The following is a 17453-nucleotide window of genomic DNA, read 5'->3' as shown; positions in this document are numbered from 1 at the left end:
TGTTTTAATATCAGTGCACTGTTCTTTGCCATAGCAACTAGGGATACTTTTCAGGTTGAATTTATTAATCAAGCTAAATATATGTAATCCTTCTTTCAGAGGACCTGAAAAGACAGAATGCAGTGCTGCAGGCAGCCCAGGATGATCTGGGCCAGCTGAGGACCCAGCTGATGGAAGCTCATGCAGAGATGGAGAACATCAAAGCAATAGCTACAGTGTCAGAGACCACCAAGCAGGAGGCCATCGATGAGGTGAAGAGACAGTGGCAAGAAGAAGTAGCTTCACTACAGGCCATTATGAAAGGTAACAAGCAGGCAAGCTGCTGAGATCAGCCACCTCTTCAGGGATTTGTGCCTGCTTTTGCATGGAATGTGGATGACTGCTTGTCATGGCTTGGGAAACTGGGCTGCAGAAGTGCCAGATGAAGTGCAGCTCCCAAGTGTGTGAGGAGGAGCTTGCTGGTTCTATTCTGTTAACATAAGGATAGAATTTAGAAGGAATCATGGCAATAGCAACTCTCATGTATATGCAAAGCATCTTTGAGGGACTATGAATGTGATACTTCATCCTTCCATGAAGATAGAAGTGTGATGCTTGTAATTTGACAAGTCTGAAAACAGCTTTAGGCTGACAGCACGATTCTCTTCTTCTGTGTGAACATAGTTCTGCTCTCACACAGCCAGGTGGGCTTTTCCCCAGGCTAGTGACTGCACATGCTGCTCTGGATCAATCCTGGGTTCTTTTCTTTGTTACATTTGCACGTTGTACAGCTGTTGGCATTTCTGAGACATTTCTGAGTGCAAAGAGCAAAATGCAGGATATAAACTGGGGACAGACTGTTGCCACAGCTGTCTGTTGTCTTAAAGGTTCACAAACAGGATCACACTACCCTGAGCCTGTTGGCTGTAGGCAGTTCTTCCATCACCTGATTATGCTTTTCACCCAGAAAAGACAAACCTTCATGTATATTGAGTACACAAAAGTCTGTTTATTTATGCTCTGCATAGATACATGAACCTAGATTAAGGCTCAGTTGTGCCAGCTGCTGTCCCTGTGTCAACACAGCTCCTTACCTGAGGGGGAAATGTTAATCATAGGGAAATGAAAGCCACGAGAAGTTTTAGTTTCTTTGCATTTTGGAGTAAATAAGTAAGGTTTTGGTGGTTTGTTTGCATGATGTGCTTGGAGGTACAAAATGAGCTGCTAAATGGGATGATAGTCATGTACATTTACATTGCATTTTACAATTACTTTGAAATTAAGAGTTACACAGATTTGAGGGCTTATTTCTTTGTGTTCTAGTGTTGGTACAAATTGAGATGCAGTTCCTTTGGACTTTTTACTTATGAATTTGGATTTGGGGGGCAAGAATCAAAGGGAAGGGAGAGTTCTTGTTTGTCCTGGTTTTGACCAATTATAATAAATCATTGGCTGGTTGCAGATGAAACTTCTAAAGCTCTACTCTTTAACTTACATTGCAAATAAGTTTTGCAAATGCTGTTTTATAGAGACTGTTCGTGACTATGAGCTCCAGTATCACCACAGGTTGGAGCAGGAACGAGCTCAGTGGAACCAATACCGGGAGAACGTGGAACGGGAAATTGCCGAGTTGAGGCGGCGACTGTCTGAAGGGCAGGAGGAAGAAAACCTGGAAAATGAAATGAAAAAGGTACATTGAAATCTAGTTCTTCAGTTTCTGTTTGAAGACACACTTGTGGTGTTCCACATGAGTTCGTTTCCACGCCTGCTGTAACTCCTCAGCTGTTCACACAGGCCTCGCTCTGCCAACTTCCAGCCTTTGTTCATGGAAGTCATCATGACCTGATCCTGCATCTGAATCCATAAAGGTATTGTACCCAGTCATGTGGGTTCAGTGAGAGGATTGTACCTGAGAAGATGACAAAGTTTTGCCTTCAGCTTGTAAAAGCAGGTGGGCTCGTGAAGTCCCTTGTCATAATGTCAAGTAAAACCACCTTCAGATTTTTCTGCATTGACTGCAGTTTTATAAAATTCCCTTTTCACTTCTGCACATATATCCCTTTTCTGAGATCTTACGAATTTACTGGGCCCATTAAAAACCTCAAAATATCTAAAATGCCTTTTCTCTAAATTAAGCCATCTTTGTGCATCACAGCACTGCTGGCTTCCTGTGAAGTACAGAACTGTGCTGTCACAAAACAACAGGCTCTGGATGATGAAAAATAATTGCCCTGGAGTATGGACACATATTGCTGTAGTTGTTCAAAGATCTGTGACTAAGAAAACTTCACAGAAGTAGATGGAGGTGCCTCGCCTTGAGTTTGGATTTTATTTTGTCTGTTGAGGTTGAAGATTTGTTGTGTTTCAGGCAGGAAGGAAATTGAACCTGTCATAATAGGTCAATGTTTTGTAATCTTTGTTTATCTTGTTATAAAAACTTGCATTTAAGTGAATTTGTCTTCCCAGTAAGCTTACAGTAGTCTTCAAGTTGTTGTAAGACAATTTTAAAGCAATGAATTAACTTATGTTCAATAAGGGAGTAGTCCAACATCTGATAATCTGCCACATCACTGCACTGCCCTGTTTCTGCTGGCTGTCAGCAGCAGAAGTGTAGTATTGAATATCACAAGCATTCCACATAAGAAGCATTTTAGCTATTTGTACTGTGTTGTAGCAAGCAATCAGTGTTAGTGTTGCAAAATGGAATTCTTTTCCTGAGACTTAGGAAGAGATTCTTGACTGTTGCCAGTTGTAGTTGCATAATTGCTGTTGCTGCTCAGTGGGACTGCTTGCTCTTCATGTAGTCCTGATTTCCAGGGGGAAGCCTGTTTGCCAGTGTTGTCACAACAGAAGTGCTGCCACTGGAATTGTAAGACACAATTCTGTTTTTAAGAGAAGGTTTTAGCCTTATTAAGCGAAAAAAGACTTTGGTTGAAGCTGGAAGGAAGGTTCAAAGTGGGACCAGTGTGGTGAGTCTTGTACAAACAACCCAGTCCTGGCAGTGCAGTCCCAACCAACTGCCAAAAAGCATTTTCAGAAAACAATCTCTCTCAACTGGTTCAGATTTTTCATCTGAATTCACTGATCATGTAAGTTGGAGTTGCAAGTTGCTGACGTGACAGCACAGCTCACCTGAACTCAGTGGCTTCAGTATGGAAGTTTAGTATAGCAGATAAATAGTGTTTTCAACTATACCCCTTTTAAAAGTGAAATAAATATCCCTGGTGGTCCTAAAGGAAGAGGTGATCAGTTTATTAATCTCTGATTAGTAAAGCTTGGAAAGCTTTCTAGGCCTGTAAAGCAGAGGAGCATGTACTTTATGTAATGGGGGGGGAGGGGGAAATCTGGTCTTCAGAGTACAGCTTGAAATAATTGCTTAAACTACTTTGCATGGGGTTTTAATCTTCTTTGTCATTATTAAACCTGTGAGGTTTTTCCTCAGGGAGACTAAGAATTAGATCAGAATTAGGAAAAGGACATTTGATTTTACCTAAAAAACAAACAAGCAAATCCCAAGCCCATAAAAAGCTGTGTTTGGCCAGCAAAATAGTGAATATTCATGTGTCAGCAGTCAGTGTGAAAAGAGGAATTTTCTTGATCACTTGGGATGTGCTATTTGAAGACTTGTGATCAATTCCTCCTGCAAAATGGCATTTCCAGCCAGCAGTGTTCTATTTATCCTTCATCTTCATAATGCTCCATTATAAGGGTGGATTTATTTTATGGAAAAGCAAAGCATAAACTTGAAGAGAGCTTTTAAAAATACCTTCATCTCGTAGCCAGTTCTAAGGAATCCACAAAGAAGTAAAAAAATAAAACAAAGTACTTTTCTCTCTGGGTTATAAGTAGATGCTGTACCAGCAGATAATATATCACATTTCTTAAAACTGTCAGGAAACCATACCATCATCTGGAATTCTCAATGGGAGCTGAGGTGAGAAGAATGAGCAGACCAGAGACGTGATTGGTAGCCATGTGTTTCTGTCCAGGGCACTGGATAATATCTCTGTTCAGTTGTGTTCAATTTGACTATAAAATTCATTTAAACTGCAAGGAAAACCCATGAAATTTAATACCATGCCCACGTATTTGCTAACAGTTATGCTTATTGCCTGCATACTTATTTTCCCCTGAAAGAGAAGTTAACAAAAGCATTTATAAATTCTGTAAATAGCTCTCTGAATTTTAAGTTAGTTAATTTGGTTGAGGGCACAGATTTGGGGTTTCACACTTCCAGGGTACATGTTATTTGTCCTGATTTGGGAGCACTTGGAGTGGATGGGCAATATTTTGGTGAGCACCCTGTTTTGAGCTGTATTTATTAGATGTGACCACTTTGCCAGAGGTATCCCAGTCTCTCCTGCAAACCTGGTATTTGGCATTCCTGAGCATCACAGGGAGCATGTCTGGTGGGACACGTGCCCTTGTCTGGAAGCAACTGTTTTGCTTTTCCATGTAAATATATTTCAGGTTGCTAATTTCTGTGGAAAAATTCTGTGTTCAATGATTTTTATCATAAAGCAATGATTTCTAAGAAATCTGTGCTGAAAACTTTGTATTATTAATCTCCCTTCCCAAGTCAAAAAAGGTAAATACCTTGGCCTAGTGATGAACATGCTTAACACTCATCTTTCAGGAAACTTATTCATGATTTATAAAAATCTATTTTCTTATTGGGTTGTGGTACCAGATAGGTTTGGGGTTTTTTGTTTTTACAGATGCTAAAAGCAATCCACCATAGCAGCAGGTACTTCCATGCAAGTTCTTCTCTGGGAATGACTGGGCTCCCTCTGGATAATGACATGGTGGGGACGAGTTGCCCACTGGCAAATTTTGGCTACTCTTTTTAAAGTCAGACCTCATTTTCTGGTTCAGGAAAGGATCTGTTTTGCTGTTGGAGCTGTGGTGAATATAAATACTCTTCTTAGCACAGTTGTGTCAAACTCTGAGTAGCAGGAGTCTGCAGAGCAGGTATTTTCTATACAGAGAGAACAAGGAGGGACAAACCTCCTGTTCTGAAGTTGTGCTTATTGCTCAGGAGAGGGGAAATTGGAAGGGGAGAGTAATCTGATTTCTGTGAGAGGGTTGGCCATAAAATCTGATACACAGTAAACTACTTTAGTTGGTAATGATAAAGAACAGTGGAATAAATTTAGAGGACAAATGCTTTAGTCTTGCTTTAAAGAGAAATTCTCAAATTGTGTCTGCGTGTTTTCCGCTTGTCCCCTTTTTAAGGAACAAACTCAGGTATAATGTTACCTGGGATTTCTCCAGTCAGGCTTTTGTTCCCCTGAAAATGGCTTGGACTCATTTTTAGCATGTTCTCTCCATGGAATCATCTTCATGCTGTGACCTGGAGATCCCTCACAGCATGTGCTGCAGCTGCTGTGCTGGGGGAAGCAGGCTTTGCTGGGGCAGAAGTGGTTTGGCCTCTCGATTTTTGGTTAAGGAATGAGTAAATATGATCATATGTAAAACCATGGCCTTGGACAGCCAAGTTAGTTTGACAAAATGTTAGAAGGAAATAAACATTTCAAGGATCACACCTCCTGGAGGAGTCTGAATAACACCTTTTAGCACAGGAAATGTGATGCTGTGGCACCTCTTGCCACATGTAGCAGAATCTTTAAGTAGCATTTTTCAACAGGATAGATACTCTCCTTTTATTAAAAGGTTGAGTGGGAATTTGAACCTCAATTTGAGCATCTCAGTAATTCTTCTTCACCTCCAAGAGCAGACCCAGTGACCAGCACTCCTTTTGTTAGCAGGTATCAGCTGTTCTGAGTTCTCAGCTCTGTATCACACTGACCTTTAATATGGATCCTTACAATATGTTGCAACCACAGTGTCAACAAACTTCAGCTCCATTTACCAAGCAGTAAAAGCTGGAGTAATTTTTCTTTAAGTGGAATTTGATACAGTTTTTTTCTTTCCAGTTGGTCGCTGTTCACAGTCTGGTTTTGCTTTCAGAGAACTTTCTGGCTATTTCTCTGAACTGATGAGTTCCATCATGGACATATTTGTTGCTCTGTGCTCAGTGTTGAACCATGTGAAACCAGACTGGCAGTGAAATATTCCTGCAGTTATCAAGAATAATTAGAAAAGAGCACGTTCAACAGTCCAGAAAATGTTGGCCTATTTTTAGGCTATATGAGCCAGCTAGAGGTAGCATTAAATGAATGGAAGTGATACAATAAATGAACTATAAAGCACTCTTTGAAGTGGAACTCCTGCTCCCATCTGTTCAAAAATTGTGACTGATGGGTTGCTGGCTGCAAGTGACAGGTCTGGGTGTGCATGTGACAGTCACATGGCCCTGGTATTGAATTCCCTGCCCTGTGAGGTCCCTTGCTTTGCTCACGGATTTTATTGGTACTCCAGCGGTGACAAAATGTAGCAGAAGACAGGAAAGGACAGGAAAAGGAAAGGAAAGACAGAGCATTTAAGAAATGGGGATGTCAGGGAAACCCTTTGACATGTGCAGTTCCAGATTTGAACACTGAGTGCTATTTCTCATTTTAATTCTCGTGATTTTTACCTAGCTCTTTCTCTTTTTTTTCCCTTTCCTTGTATCAGTCCTTTAATTCTGTTGCCATTTGATCTTTCAGAACTACTTTTTGAAAAAATCATGGGGGTTTTGATAAATTGTCTCTGTGTATTTTGAAATACTTAGTACAGTTGCACCAAAACATGATGCTACATCAGGAGTAATTTAAAGCTGAAAAATGATCTTCCAAAACAGAATCAAGCTATACTGTGTGCCATTTTGCAGATCCTTTTACTTTTAATTTCCTGAGTAAGCAACTGCATGGCCAGTACCTCACCATGCAGTTCTTCTGGGGTTTTTTATATGTGCTCTGTGGCAGCAGGTTGCAGGATAGTTAGGCCTTTAATAACAGAAAAGTGAAATGCTTAATTCATAAATTTTCTCTCAGGTATCAAGAGTGACAGATTTGCTAACATTCTCTTCTAAAGCAGATATTCATGGCCTAATCCATACGTGGATTTAAAATTTAGTGGCCTTCTGTGAACGGAGTAGTATCAGCCTGTTGTCACAGAGGTGGCTGCAGAACTAAATAAACAGCAGTGGGAGTGAAAGTGGAAGTTCAGTCAGCTTTTTTGGTTGATGTAGATATTTTCTCCAGATGTCTCCAGTAATGGAAACTGTTGTGGTGAAAACTGTGGTGATGGTGTGTTACAATTTATTGCCCCAACTCCAGGCCCAGGAAGATGCTGAGAAGCTGCGTTCGGTTGTGATGCCCATGGAGAAGGAGATTGCAGCCCTCAAGGAGAAACTGGGGGAAGCTGAAGAAAAAATCAAAGAGCTGGAAGCATCCAAGGTGAGGTGGAGCTGTAACTGGATCCTGTTTATATCCTGCAACATGCTGATTTGGTGCAGAGAAGTCAAATTTTGTAAGAGAGAAAAAGTGTGTCTCGTGAAACTCTTCATGCCCCGTACATCTTGTCTCCTGTAGCTCAAATGGCGTATTTAGCCTGTATATATATTTTTCAATCTTTGTTTTGGGGGTTGGCAGTGTGTCTGTGTGTGATCTGTGCTCAGAGTAAATTGCACAGCTTCAGGTCTGTAATAGAAAAAACTCCAGAAAAAATACCTGCTTTTCACCTTTCTGGCAGCCTGGCCTTTAGCTTATTGTCACACTTGGAGCCACAGAGACTCTGAGAGTCAGGTTTTTCCATCTTAAAGGCTGTAGCAGATGGAAGACTTGGTGTCCTGGGGCAGGAGAAGCTGTCCCACTGTCAGTGGCAGAGCTCAGAGCCCAAGGGCTGTCCTGAGCTCTGGGCTGGCGCCGGCACCTCCCAGCCTGTGGTGAGGAAGATGAACAGCAGCTCTGTGCAGCCAGTTAGGAACTGCCTGAAGGCTTTTGTTTCCTCCAAGATAAAACCTCCTGTGATTTGTGACTCAGCAAACCATAAAACTGAATAGTGCCATAAAGAGATCTTTCACTCTTGTTCCTTGTTCCAAGATGGGATCTGTTTCTCCATCACGTCTGACAGATGTTTAGGTAACCCTGTCTTCAGAGGTTCTCACTGGAGCTTCTTCAGCCTCTGCAGGGCTTTGTTAGTTCTTTGTTAGCTTTGCTATTTAAAAAACAAGAAGAAAACAATCTAAATATATTTCTTCAGTATTTCTTGAAATAATTGCTTTTCACTGACAGATTTCCTTCCTTTTTGCAACAGTATTTCATGAGTTGGAATCTTTCTTTTCTTGTCTGTCCCTAAGTTTTCTCTCTTCTTAGGCTCAGTTCAAGCTTGCCTCATAGTCCTGTTTTCTGACTACTGTTATTACTCTATTTTAAACCATCTCCACATCCTACTTATTTGTTGGCTTATCAGCACTAATTAAGGGATTGCTTCTCTATCTGCTTTCCTGAGATATTTTGCCCCTTTGCCATCTCAGTGCTGTTGTGATCCAGCTGTTAGAACTGTGATGCACTGATAGGTTGTACTTAGCAGAATTTTAATGAGTAATGTGTTCAGAAATAAATACAAGCATTGTGCAAGTTGAATATTTGTGATTTCTAGAAATAAACTTACCTTTCAGCACCCGTCCATTACCTGAACAGGCAACACTGTCACTTCTAACAAGAAGGAAATTCCTGAGAGTGTCCCCAGACTGGGATGGTTGACTTTCCCTGTTTTTATTCAGGTTAAAGAACTGAACCATTATTTGGAAGCTGAGAAGTCATGCAGGACAGACTTGGAGATGTATGTGGCTGTTCTCAACACACAGAAATCAGTCCTGCAGGAAGATGCAGAGAAGCTGCGGAAAGAACTCCATGAAGGTACCTCCCTAATAACAAACCTCTCATTCTTTTTCACTTAAGGATGCAAACCCCAACATAGCTGTTAATTATTTTCTCATCTCTTATTTGAATTGGATTTAAAGAAACTGGGAGGGGGAAGCAGTGTTTTTAAATGTGAAAGGCCTTAAAATGTTGTTGAATGTGGGGTTCTTTTATGACAGAGAAAAACAACGGAGCCATTCATTTTCTCGAGGGATGCTGCTGAATTTCTAAGTTCTTAAAGTGTTGTAAGCTTCATTCTTATTATATGTGTCTTATTTGTGTATCATTATGATCATTATTTCCATAATGTAGTGATCTGGCTCCCTGAGGTGTGTCAGTGCTGGTGCTGGAGTGGGTGTGTTAATGGCAGTGCAGAGGAATGAAATTCAGAACCTGCTGCTGAAAGAAATAGGGATGTAGGAGACAGTCTTTTGAAACCATCACTACAAAAAATAAACTATTAGAACTCATGAATGGAGTTGAGGTGTTAGCCTCCTCATTGGGAAATTGTAAACTGTCAGTAATACATCCCTTATCAAAAGCCAAGTTTGGGAATTAAGGAAATGTCTTATTTCATCCCGAACAGTTGTTGAACAGAGCCCGACTGTGTGATTAGAACAATAACTGCTTTTATTCACGGAAATGCATCTCTTTGGCAAAGATGTTAAAACAATTCTGCTTCAGAGTGACTCTCTTTCTGCACAGTTTGCCACCTCTTAGAGCAAGAGAGGCAGCAGCACAACCAGTTGAAACACACGTGGCAAAAAGCCAACGACCAGTTCCTGGAGTCTCAGCGTTTGCTGATGAGGGACATGCAGAGGATGGAGATCGTCCTGACCTCGGAGCAGCTCCGGCAGGTGGAAGAACTGAAAAAAAAGGATCAGGTTACTGGCTGCTTCCCTCTTTTCCTTTTTGTCTTTTTTGGGATGCTGTAGGTTTAATGTGGTGCAGCAGGTATGGAAATCACGCGTTGGAGACAAGCGTGTTAATACCTCAAAAATCGAGCTGACAGTTCGAACAGGAATCTTCTGGCAGTTTTATAACAGAAACTCTCCAGCATTTTAATAGTAATGTATGCAGTAACTTTAAAGGTAATGTTGCCAATAGTTAAATAGGTAATAATATCCAGAAATTAATCTTGAAGGAAGAAACAGTCACCTGTGAGGCGAAACAACTGTGGTAAGGATGTCAGGGCAGCAAGTTTTACTTCTTTCTAGGTTTTTCCAGTCAAATACATATCTTAGGTGTAAATTAAGACCTTGGTTTTAAGTTATCTTATACAAATGATTGTGTACATACTTAATGTACATGACTTAATGACCTATGATGTCTTTCTTTGGATTCTTTTCCCTTATTTCCCTTGTTTAGAGTGATCAAGGCACCTGCTCTTTTCACACTTTTAGAGTTCATGCTTGTAAATGGCTGTTAATGGGCCTTCAGGGATGCAAATATATATATATATTCTGTACAACAGCCAGTGTAGCAGCTAGTTTTGTTCCTTATTTGGTAATGCCCATAATAAGAATTTTGACCTAGGTAATATGTTCTTTGAATAAAATTATTCTAAAACATGAATTGGCCACTGAGCTTGGAAAGTAGGTTCTCATTTAAGTCAGTTTGGGTCCCTTGTGAAAAGGACACTAAATTTTTTAACTAAAATAATATTTCTGTGATAAACACTGGGGATTTAACCAAAATAATATTTTCCAATGTCTTTTTTGTGGCTTAGTTTATCATGAAAGCTGATGTCATGACTACTGTGGCAAAATTGAATCCCATTTTATTTGTGTTCTCCACTGACCACTGATTTCTAGGAAGAAGATGATCAGCAAAGGCTTAGCAAGACAAAGGAAGAGAAGCAGAAAGATTCAGATGATGAAACAAAAGCTTCCTGTTCTCTGGCCCCTGAGGAAACCCTTACCCAGCTCTCTAATGAAGAGGTAAAACCATTGGATCTTCCACTTGCACATTCCTCAGGGTGCTCATTGCAAATGCAAGTGCAAAGTTAGCCTCCTTCATTCTCTGTAGCTTCTAATTCTTATTAAGCAATAAAAACTCCTTGGAGGTGTACTTGAGTATATAAATTGTAATAAAGATTGGAAGACAACACTGCACAATCCTGAGAGGTGCCATTGAAAATGGTAATTTACATTTTGCATTCTGGATGTGAACTGCTGTTACATTTTCTTGGGCTTTATGACCATGTTTTAACACACCTAAATATTCAGAATTAAGCCAATTATATCTGAACATTCAGCAAGTGGTGTTGTGGCTACTTTGCTAACCTACTTGTTGAGTTCTGTACTTACCATTTCACAGGGTCCATTTTGGTTTTGTAAGTCAAAATGAGGAAAATTTAATAAAAACCCACTAAGTTTTTGTGCCACAGAGGCTTATTTAAGCTTCAGGAGACTCGGGAATTTCCAGAGTAAGCCAGTATTTTGCCTGGTTTATTTATCCTTTTCAAAGGGAGAAAACCTGTATACTTGTAGAATCTGCTCTTAATTTTTATCAAGGATTTATAACAGTTCAGAATGCAGAAATAGCATCTAAATGTGTCTGAGATCCACTTCTCCCCTTCATCCTACAGTCAGAACACAACTTTCTGTTACAACTGCTGTGTGTAAACTGACCCTTCTGTGCCCAGATATGCAAATGAGACACGGTGGTGGTGAACAAAAAATTTATCTTGTGTTGTTTTCTTTAATCTCAGTTCCTTGGATATGCTTTAGTCCCTTAATCACAAACATATGTACAATTCCTAGAATTAAATATAGTGGCAAATTTTACATTTTGAGAAAGGGCTTAGTTTCCCAAGTGTTTTGGTTTTCTATATGTCTTTGGTTTTGTTGTTATTTATGACCTTTTTAATTGTACAGAGTGTGTTTGATGTGTGGTAATGGATCATGTTATCCATCATGCCCTTACAACTTGTCATAATTTGAGTTCTGAGCCCTTCTGTGTGGGGCACTTTGCAATACAAACAGATGATCTGTTGATTTTTTTTGGTTATCACCAAACAGTTGTTGTCTGAATATACAGTTTTATATAAGTCTGTATTCTCTTGACATTTTTATTATGAACTTAAACTCATATATATAAATGCAAATAAAAATATTATTGCCTAAAAATGATTAAAACAAGGCATTTACAACAGTCATAATCCAATAGTGCATAATATATATATATATAATAGGTTATAAGCACCTATATGAAGTGCCAGCAGCCTGCTGGTCTCTGCTGGACCTATTTCAGAAGTGATAATTTTTCTCAAGAGGCTGGTTTTCAGTGTTATTTTCTTCCTGTGTCTGATGGCAAAGCAAAAGTGCATAATATATTGGAAGGTATTTTGAAAGCAGTCATATGCTTTTTAAATAAAGCCTCGCTGCTCTCTTTTCAGTGCTACAAAAAATAAAAATAGATCAGGAGACTTAATGTGCCTCAGACACGTCACAGGACAGCTTGTGTGACTTTTGGTGCTGGCCCTCCCCAGGATACCTTTCTGTTCATGCCCAGCCTTTTCCCTTTTCATTTTATTTTATGTACAAATAATCTTGTGAAGAAAATATTTCAGTATTTTGTGAGACGCTCAAAGCAGAAGAAAGGAACAGAACAACAACATTCACTTGTCAGTACAGAGTAGATTTTAAGGATATCATTCTTTATTTAATTTTTTTGTTAGTGGGAAGTTTTTTGGTTTATGAAAGACTTGTGAATTTACTAGTGAAGATGGAGTATTTGCCTACTGTGTTTAGGTTACAGTTGTAGAAGGGATATTGCAAGTTTATCTCTTTAGGGGAAAAAACATCTTGTTTCAGATATTGGAAGATGGAAGGTGACTGTGTCCTTGCTTGCCTGGCAGGAAGACAGATTCTTACAAAAACATTTTGTTAATGGAAGACTCTTTTTTACTTGTTTTATTTGGTTTTTTTTAATTCTAGCAGGCACATTGCAGTTCTCTGTCCTTTCCTCTGCCATCTTAAGCTCAGTGATCAGATGTTCTTGCCAAAGCCAATTTAAATTTGCCTTTACCAGGTCTGATATTGGTGTCCAGCATTCCTCTTGTACCTTACCAAGATGGAGTATGTAATTTTTTCTTCCTTGTTTTCCCATCCCAGGTGCAGGTGAACAGCACCCATGGCTCAGTCCATTCCCTGGATGCAGACTTGCTTCTTTCTTCTGGAGAGTCTTTCAATAAATCAGACACTGATATGTTTAAAGATGGACTAAGGAGAGCACAGTCAACAGACAGTCTGGGGACATCTGGGTCTTTACAGTCCAAAGCTTTAGGATACAACAACAAAGCCAAATCCGCTGGGAACCTGGACGAGTCGGATTTCGGGCCACTCGTTGGAGCGGATTCGGTGTCTGAGAACTTTGATACGGCTTCCCTTGGGTCTCTGCAAATGCCAAGTGGGTTCATGTTAACCAAAGATCAGGAAAAAGCAATCAAAGCTATGACACCGGAGCAAGAAGAGACTGCTTCCCTGCTTTCCAGTGTCACCCAGGGCGTGGAGAGTGCTTACGTGTCTCCCAGTGGGTATCGCTTGGTCAGCGAGACCGAGTGGAACCTGCTGCAGAAGGAGGTGAGTCCCCACTGCTGCTGTCACTGCCCTGCCAGGGCAAAGCTCTGCCTCCTTTGCTGTCCACACAGCCAGGTGTGAAAGGAGAGAGCAGGACACCATAACCTGCTCCCTTTTTTCCAGCATCACTGTAATAACAGCTGCTCTTCCTAAATGCCTTGGAAACCACAGCCAGCAGCACTCCCCGAGGGCTTCAGGGAGCTGGTGGAAATGAAGCTCTTTGAAAGCACAATCACAGAGTCACAGAATGGGTTGGGTTGGAAGGGATCTTAAAGACCATCCAGTCCCACCCCCTGCCATGGGCAGGGACACCTTCCACTAGCCCAGGTTGCTCCAAGCCCTGTCCAGCCTGGCCTGGAACACTTCCAGGGATGAGGCAGCTCTCTGGGCAAGAGCCATAGGCAGCTCTTCACTTTTCCCTCTTGGAATGCTTCTGTAGGTAAAGCACATTGGATGTGAACAGTGTTGCCTGGCTCTGCTCGTGGGACAGTCACCTTTACTAAACACAGGGTGGTTTTCACTTCGGGGAGGGTCTGGCAGGGCTGGCTGCTGATCTCAGGATTGTGTGGGAGGGTGAAAAAAGATGGGAGAACTCCAAGAAAAGGAGAAAATGGGAAACTAAGGAAAGGGTGTTGTAGTGGAACTGGGGGTGACCTGGAAGGAGCAAAGCTAACAGCACTGCTGTGTGTGCCAAGGGCTTTTGCTGAGGGTTCTGCATGGGGTGCAATTTGGAAATGAGCATCCAAAGTATGCCTAACACACAAAGCTACCACAGAGGGAGCTTCAGGAAATTTTTAGGCCCTTGCATCATAAGAAACCCGTTTCTGAGAACCACAAGCAGCAGATTAGACTAAGCCCTGTGCCAGTTTCAGTGTGGATGACCAAGGAAATTGTTGCTTCTGGGTGTTCTTTATGTGATGCCAGTTCAAAGCTTGCATTTGGTTTCTTGCTGAAAAGGGGAGTATTTGGGGTTTCCTGTGGTTACTCTTTCAGAGGAAGAGAGGCCAAGGAGCAGCACTTTAAGGGGAAGGAAAGGAAGGGTGGGGGGAGATAACAATCCATAGTGGGTGGAAAAGAGGACAAGATGGGAGTAAATAAAAGGAGTGTAAGAATGCAGGGAAGAAGAGGCCAGATAAAGGACAAATGAAATGAAGAACTAATGATATTTTTATTTCCTTAACTTATTCAGATTAAGTGCAAATCATTACTTAGGAGGTCTCTCCAAACCTGTTGCAAAGTTGCTTTTTTATTGTTGTTGTTTTCCCGCTGATTTGCTGTGTCTGGAAAAATGACAGCATCCTGATCTCAGAGCTGAGTTAAATCCCCTACTCTTGAGTATTTCCTTGCCCTGTTGCCATTCTGATGATGCTTTACTCCAACCCTTTCTTAGAATTCCAAGCAGAAATGTGCTGCTTCCCATGTGTTTCTGGAGGCAGGAGCACAGGCTGGGTGTGTGGACACCACTCCGTGTGGGTGGGACATGGAGCAGCAAATACAAACACAGTTTCAGCTCAAACCTGACTTGCAGCTGAACCTTTGATAGAACTTCCATTTGTCCCCCTTGGCCAAAACCCATTACAGTTCCAAACTGGCAGCAGGTTTACCCTTTGTTTCCCTGCTGCACACTTTTATTTTCGTCTCTCCTGTTTGGTTTCTTTATGTGAAAAGGACACACTGAGTGACTTGATGAGCTCTTCCATGTCCTGGCTTATTGCCTTTGTGCTGAGAGTGGGACTCAAGCCAGGAAAAGCTGATATCCCACAGCTGATTCACGTTATCCTTTCCTTTTAGAGCAACTTAATCTGGCCGTTACACCATTCTGCCACTGTCTCTTACCTGTAATATTTTGTGATCACACAGCACACCTGAGAGTGTGTGGCATTCCTGCATTCCTTGAAGACTTTCATGGCCTTCCTGGCAGGTGATAACTGTGTGTTCTGCAGGTGCAGAATGCAGGGAACAAGCTGGGCAGGCGCTGTGATATGTGCTCCAACTATGAGAAGCAGTTGCAAGGCATCCAGATCCAGGAGGCTGAGACAAGAGACCAGGTGGGATTTCTCACTTTAGAAAGTTTGTTTGTTGTTTTTTTTTTTTTTTGCAGCTGATTTTAAGTGTGTTGACATTGCTCAATTAAAATCTAGATAACTTGTGACATTTTATTGAAATAATCTGATTTGTTGTTAGTGTGTGGTCATGAGCACCAATATGTGCATATTTCTGAAGGATTCACCTCCAAGAACCACTTTATCTGGTGCTATAAGACCATGCAGTAAAGGCACTGTTCTATAAAAAGTGTTCTGCCCATGCTGAAGTCAGTATCTTTCATAATTTATATTTTAAAATGCTTGTCATGCATTAAATTCTATTATCTTTGATACTGGAAGAACTGTTAACAGCAGAGGACCTCATCCTAAGAGCATCAAATGACTGTGGGGTCTTGGAGGATCTTTGTTTCCTGTCATGTACTGAAGAACAGTTTTCAGATGAGTCACATTCTGCTTTGAAATAAGTGATTGAAGTAATTACATGGCAATGGGCCAGAGCAGCCTGGTGTCCCCTGGTGTCCCATGTTTCCTCAGAGGGATAATCTGTGCTGGAGGGTGTTTCAGAAGAACAGCAAAGGATCTTCTGGGTTGCTGGACTTGGTTTTGTGGTTTGGAGGTGTGTTGTGGTTCAAGAAATAAATGCTCCCCAAGAGAATGGAAAATGAAATGATTTTGTTGTGCCAACCCAGGTGAAAAAGCTGCAGGTGATGCTGAGGCAAGCTAATGACCAGCTGGAAAAGACAATGAAGGAGAAACAGGAACTGGAGGATTACATGAAACAAAGTGCTGAAGACTCCTCTAATCAGGTACAAGCATTTGGTGACAGATGGTGGGAATATTGCTCTTCAGAAGGATGTAACAAGAACTCCTCTAGTGTTAGATACAGAGGGACTATTGACTGGAGAGGCAACACAAAGGAGAATTTCTAGGGTTAGTTTTGCTCCACCTGAGTCTGCACAGTTTCTAGATAAATCTAACATGTCTCTGATATCATGCTACCAAATTTTGGCATTAAAATATCAACTCTAACCTTGAAATCTGTTACAGAGTGATAATAGGAATTCGAGTAGTGTTTGAGTTTGGAAGTGACCTGTGTATGAAATAACCCAAACATGCTCTTAACAGTAAGATTAAGCATTACTTAATTACTTCATGTTGTTGTAGAATAATTTAAAAGTTATTGTTTTTTACAAAAACAATAACAGTAATGTTTTTGAAGGTGAGTGCTTTCAGAAAAAGGTACAAAAATTACCTTAAAAATGCTGAAAACTTAGGAAAAAACCTCTGCAGCTTCCTTTTAGTGCCTGTGAACTGGCTTACTTTTAAATTTGATTAGAGTTAACAGTTTATTTGTTGCTTAGAGTTTGGTAAATAGAATGTAAGTGTATTATTGGGATAGAAGCACAGCGTCTCTCCTTACTGCCTTGAGCTGCACTCCTGTTTTACTGAATGAGGAATTAACAGCATAAACTTCAGGGGATTAGTTTGAAATGTCGAAGTATTTATTACTAATAGCAAGCAAGAGAACTTTGGGGGTTATTTCTTCTTCAAAATCTGTTTCATGCTTTATTTCTAACATGTCTGTGTGGGTTTTCTTTTTTTTTTTCAGATCTCCCTGCTTATGGCCAAGTGTCAGAAGTCAGAGAACTTCCTCAGTGAACTGCAGCAGGCGTTTCTGCAGGCCAAGAGGAGTGTCCAGGAGCAAATGGTAAGGCAGGTTAAACCCAAAAATCCTTGGCCAGCCCTGTCTGACCCTTGGAGCTCAATATGTTTGTAAAAGAACTGAGCATCTTAACTTGTAAAGAGACTGGTCAAGTGAGCTGTGATGGCAAGTGCTGGGCCTGGGACAGTTTGTGTCAGTCTGTTATAGTGTGGTCATGCATATTCATGTGTATGGAGATCCCTAGACAACATTTTTCCCCCTTATTCATTATCTACATTTCATGCCCCTTTAGTATCTTAATTTTACCTCAAATCTGAAGACAGTAGAATTTCTCCAGGCAGTTTTTCAGGGTTCATCACAACCACCATCACTAGTG

At 40.8% G+C, this 17453-nt stretch overlaps 1 protein-coding gene across 3 annotated transcripts in view; it reads left to right on the top strand.

Moving 5' to 3' along the window:
• The window catches only part of RABEP1 (rabaptin, RAB GTPase binding effector protein 1), a 46765-nt gene that overhangs the window by 19704 nt on the left and 9608 nt on the right, over positions 1-17453 (top strand). For all 3 annotated transcript variants that reach the window (XM_017828900.1, XM_017828901.1, XM_017828899.1), the window contains exons 3-12: positions 100-303; positions 1509-1669; positions 7200-7319; positions 8648-8783; positions 9492-9670; positions 10601-10726; positions 12905-13372; positions 15313-15417; positions 16104-16220; positions 17024-17122. In XM_017828900.1, coding sequence (XP_017684389.1) covers positions 100-303; positions 1509-1669; positions 7200-7319; positions 8648-8783; positions 9492-9670; positions 10601-10726; positions 12905-13372; positions 15313-15417; positions 16104-16220; positions 17024-17122 — 1715 coding nt within the window. The remainder of the gene's footprint in view (positions 1-99; positions 304-1508; positions 1670-7199; positions 7320-8647; positions 8784-9491; positions 9671-10600; positions 10727-12904; positions 13373-15312; positions 15418-16103; positions 16221-17023; positions 17123-17453) is intronic.

The sequence above is a fragment of the Lepidothrix coronata genome, unplaced genomic scaffold (assembly GCF_001604755.1).
Source record: "Lepidothrix coronata isolate B3197 unplaced genomic scaffold, Lepidothrix_coronata-1.0 Scaffold154, whole genome shotgun sequence".
NCBI classification, from domain to species: domain Eukaryota; kingdom Metazoa; phylum Chordata; class Aves; order Passeriformes; family Pipridae; genus Lepidothrix; species Lepidothrix coronata.
The sequence above is the reverse complement of the archived record's forward strand: the minus strand, read 5'-3'. Positions and strand labels throughout refer to the sequence as shown.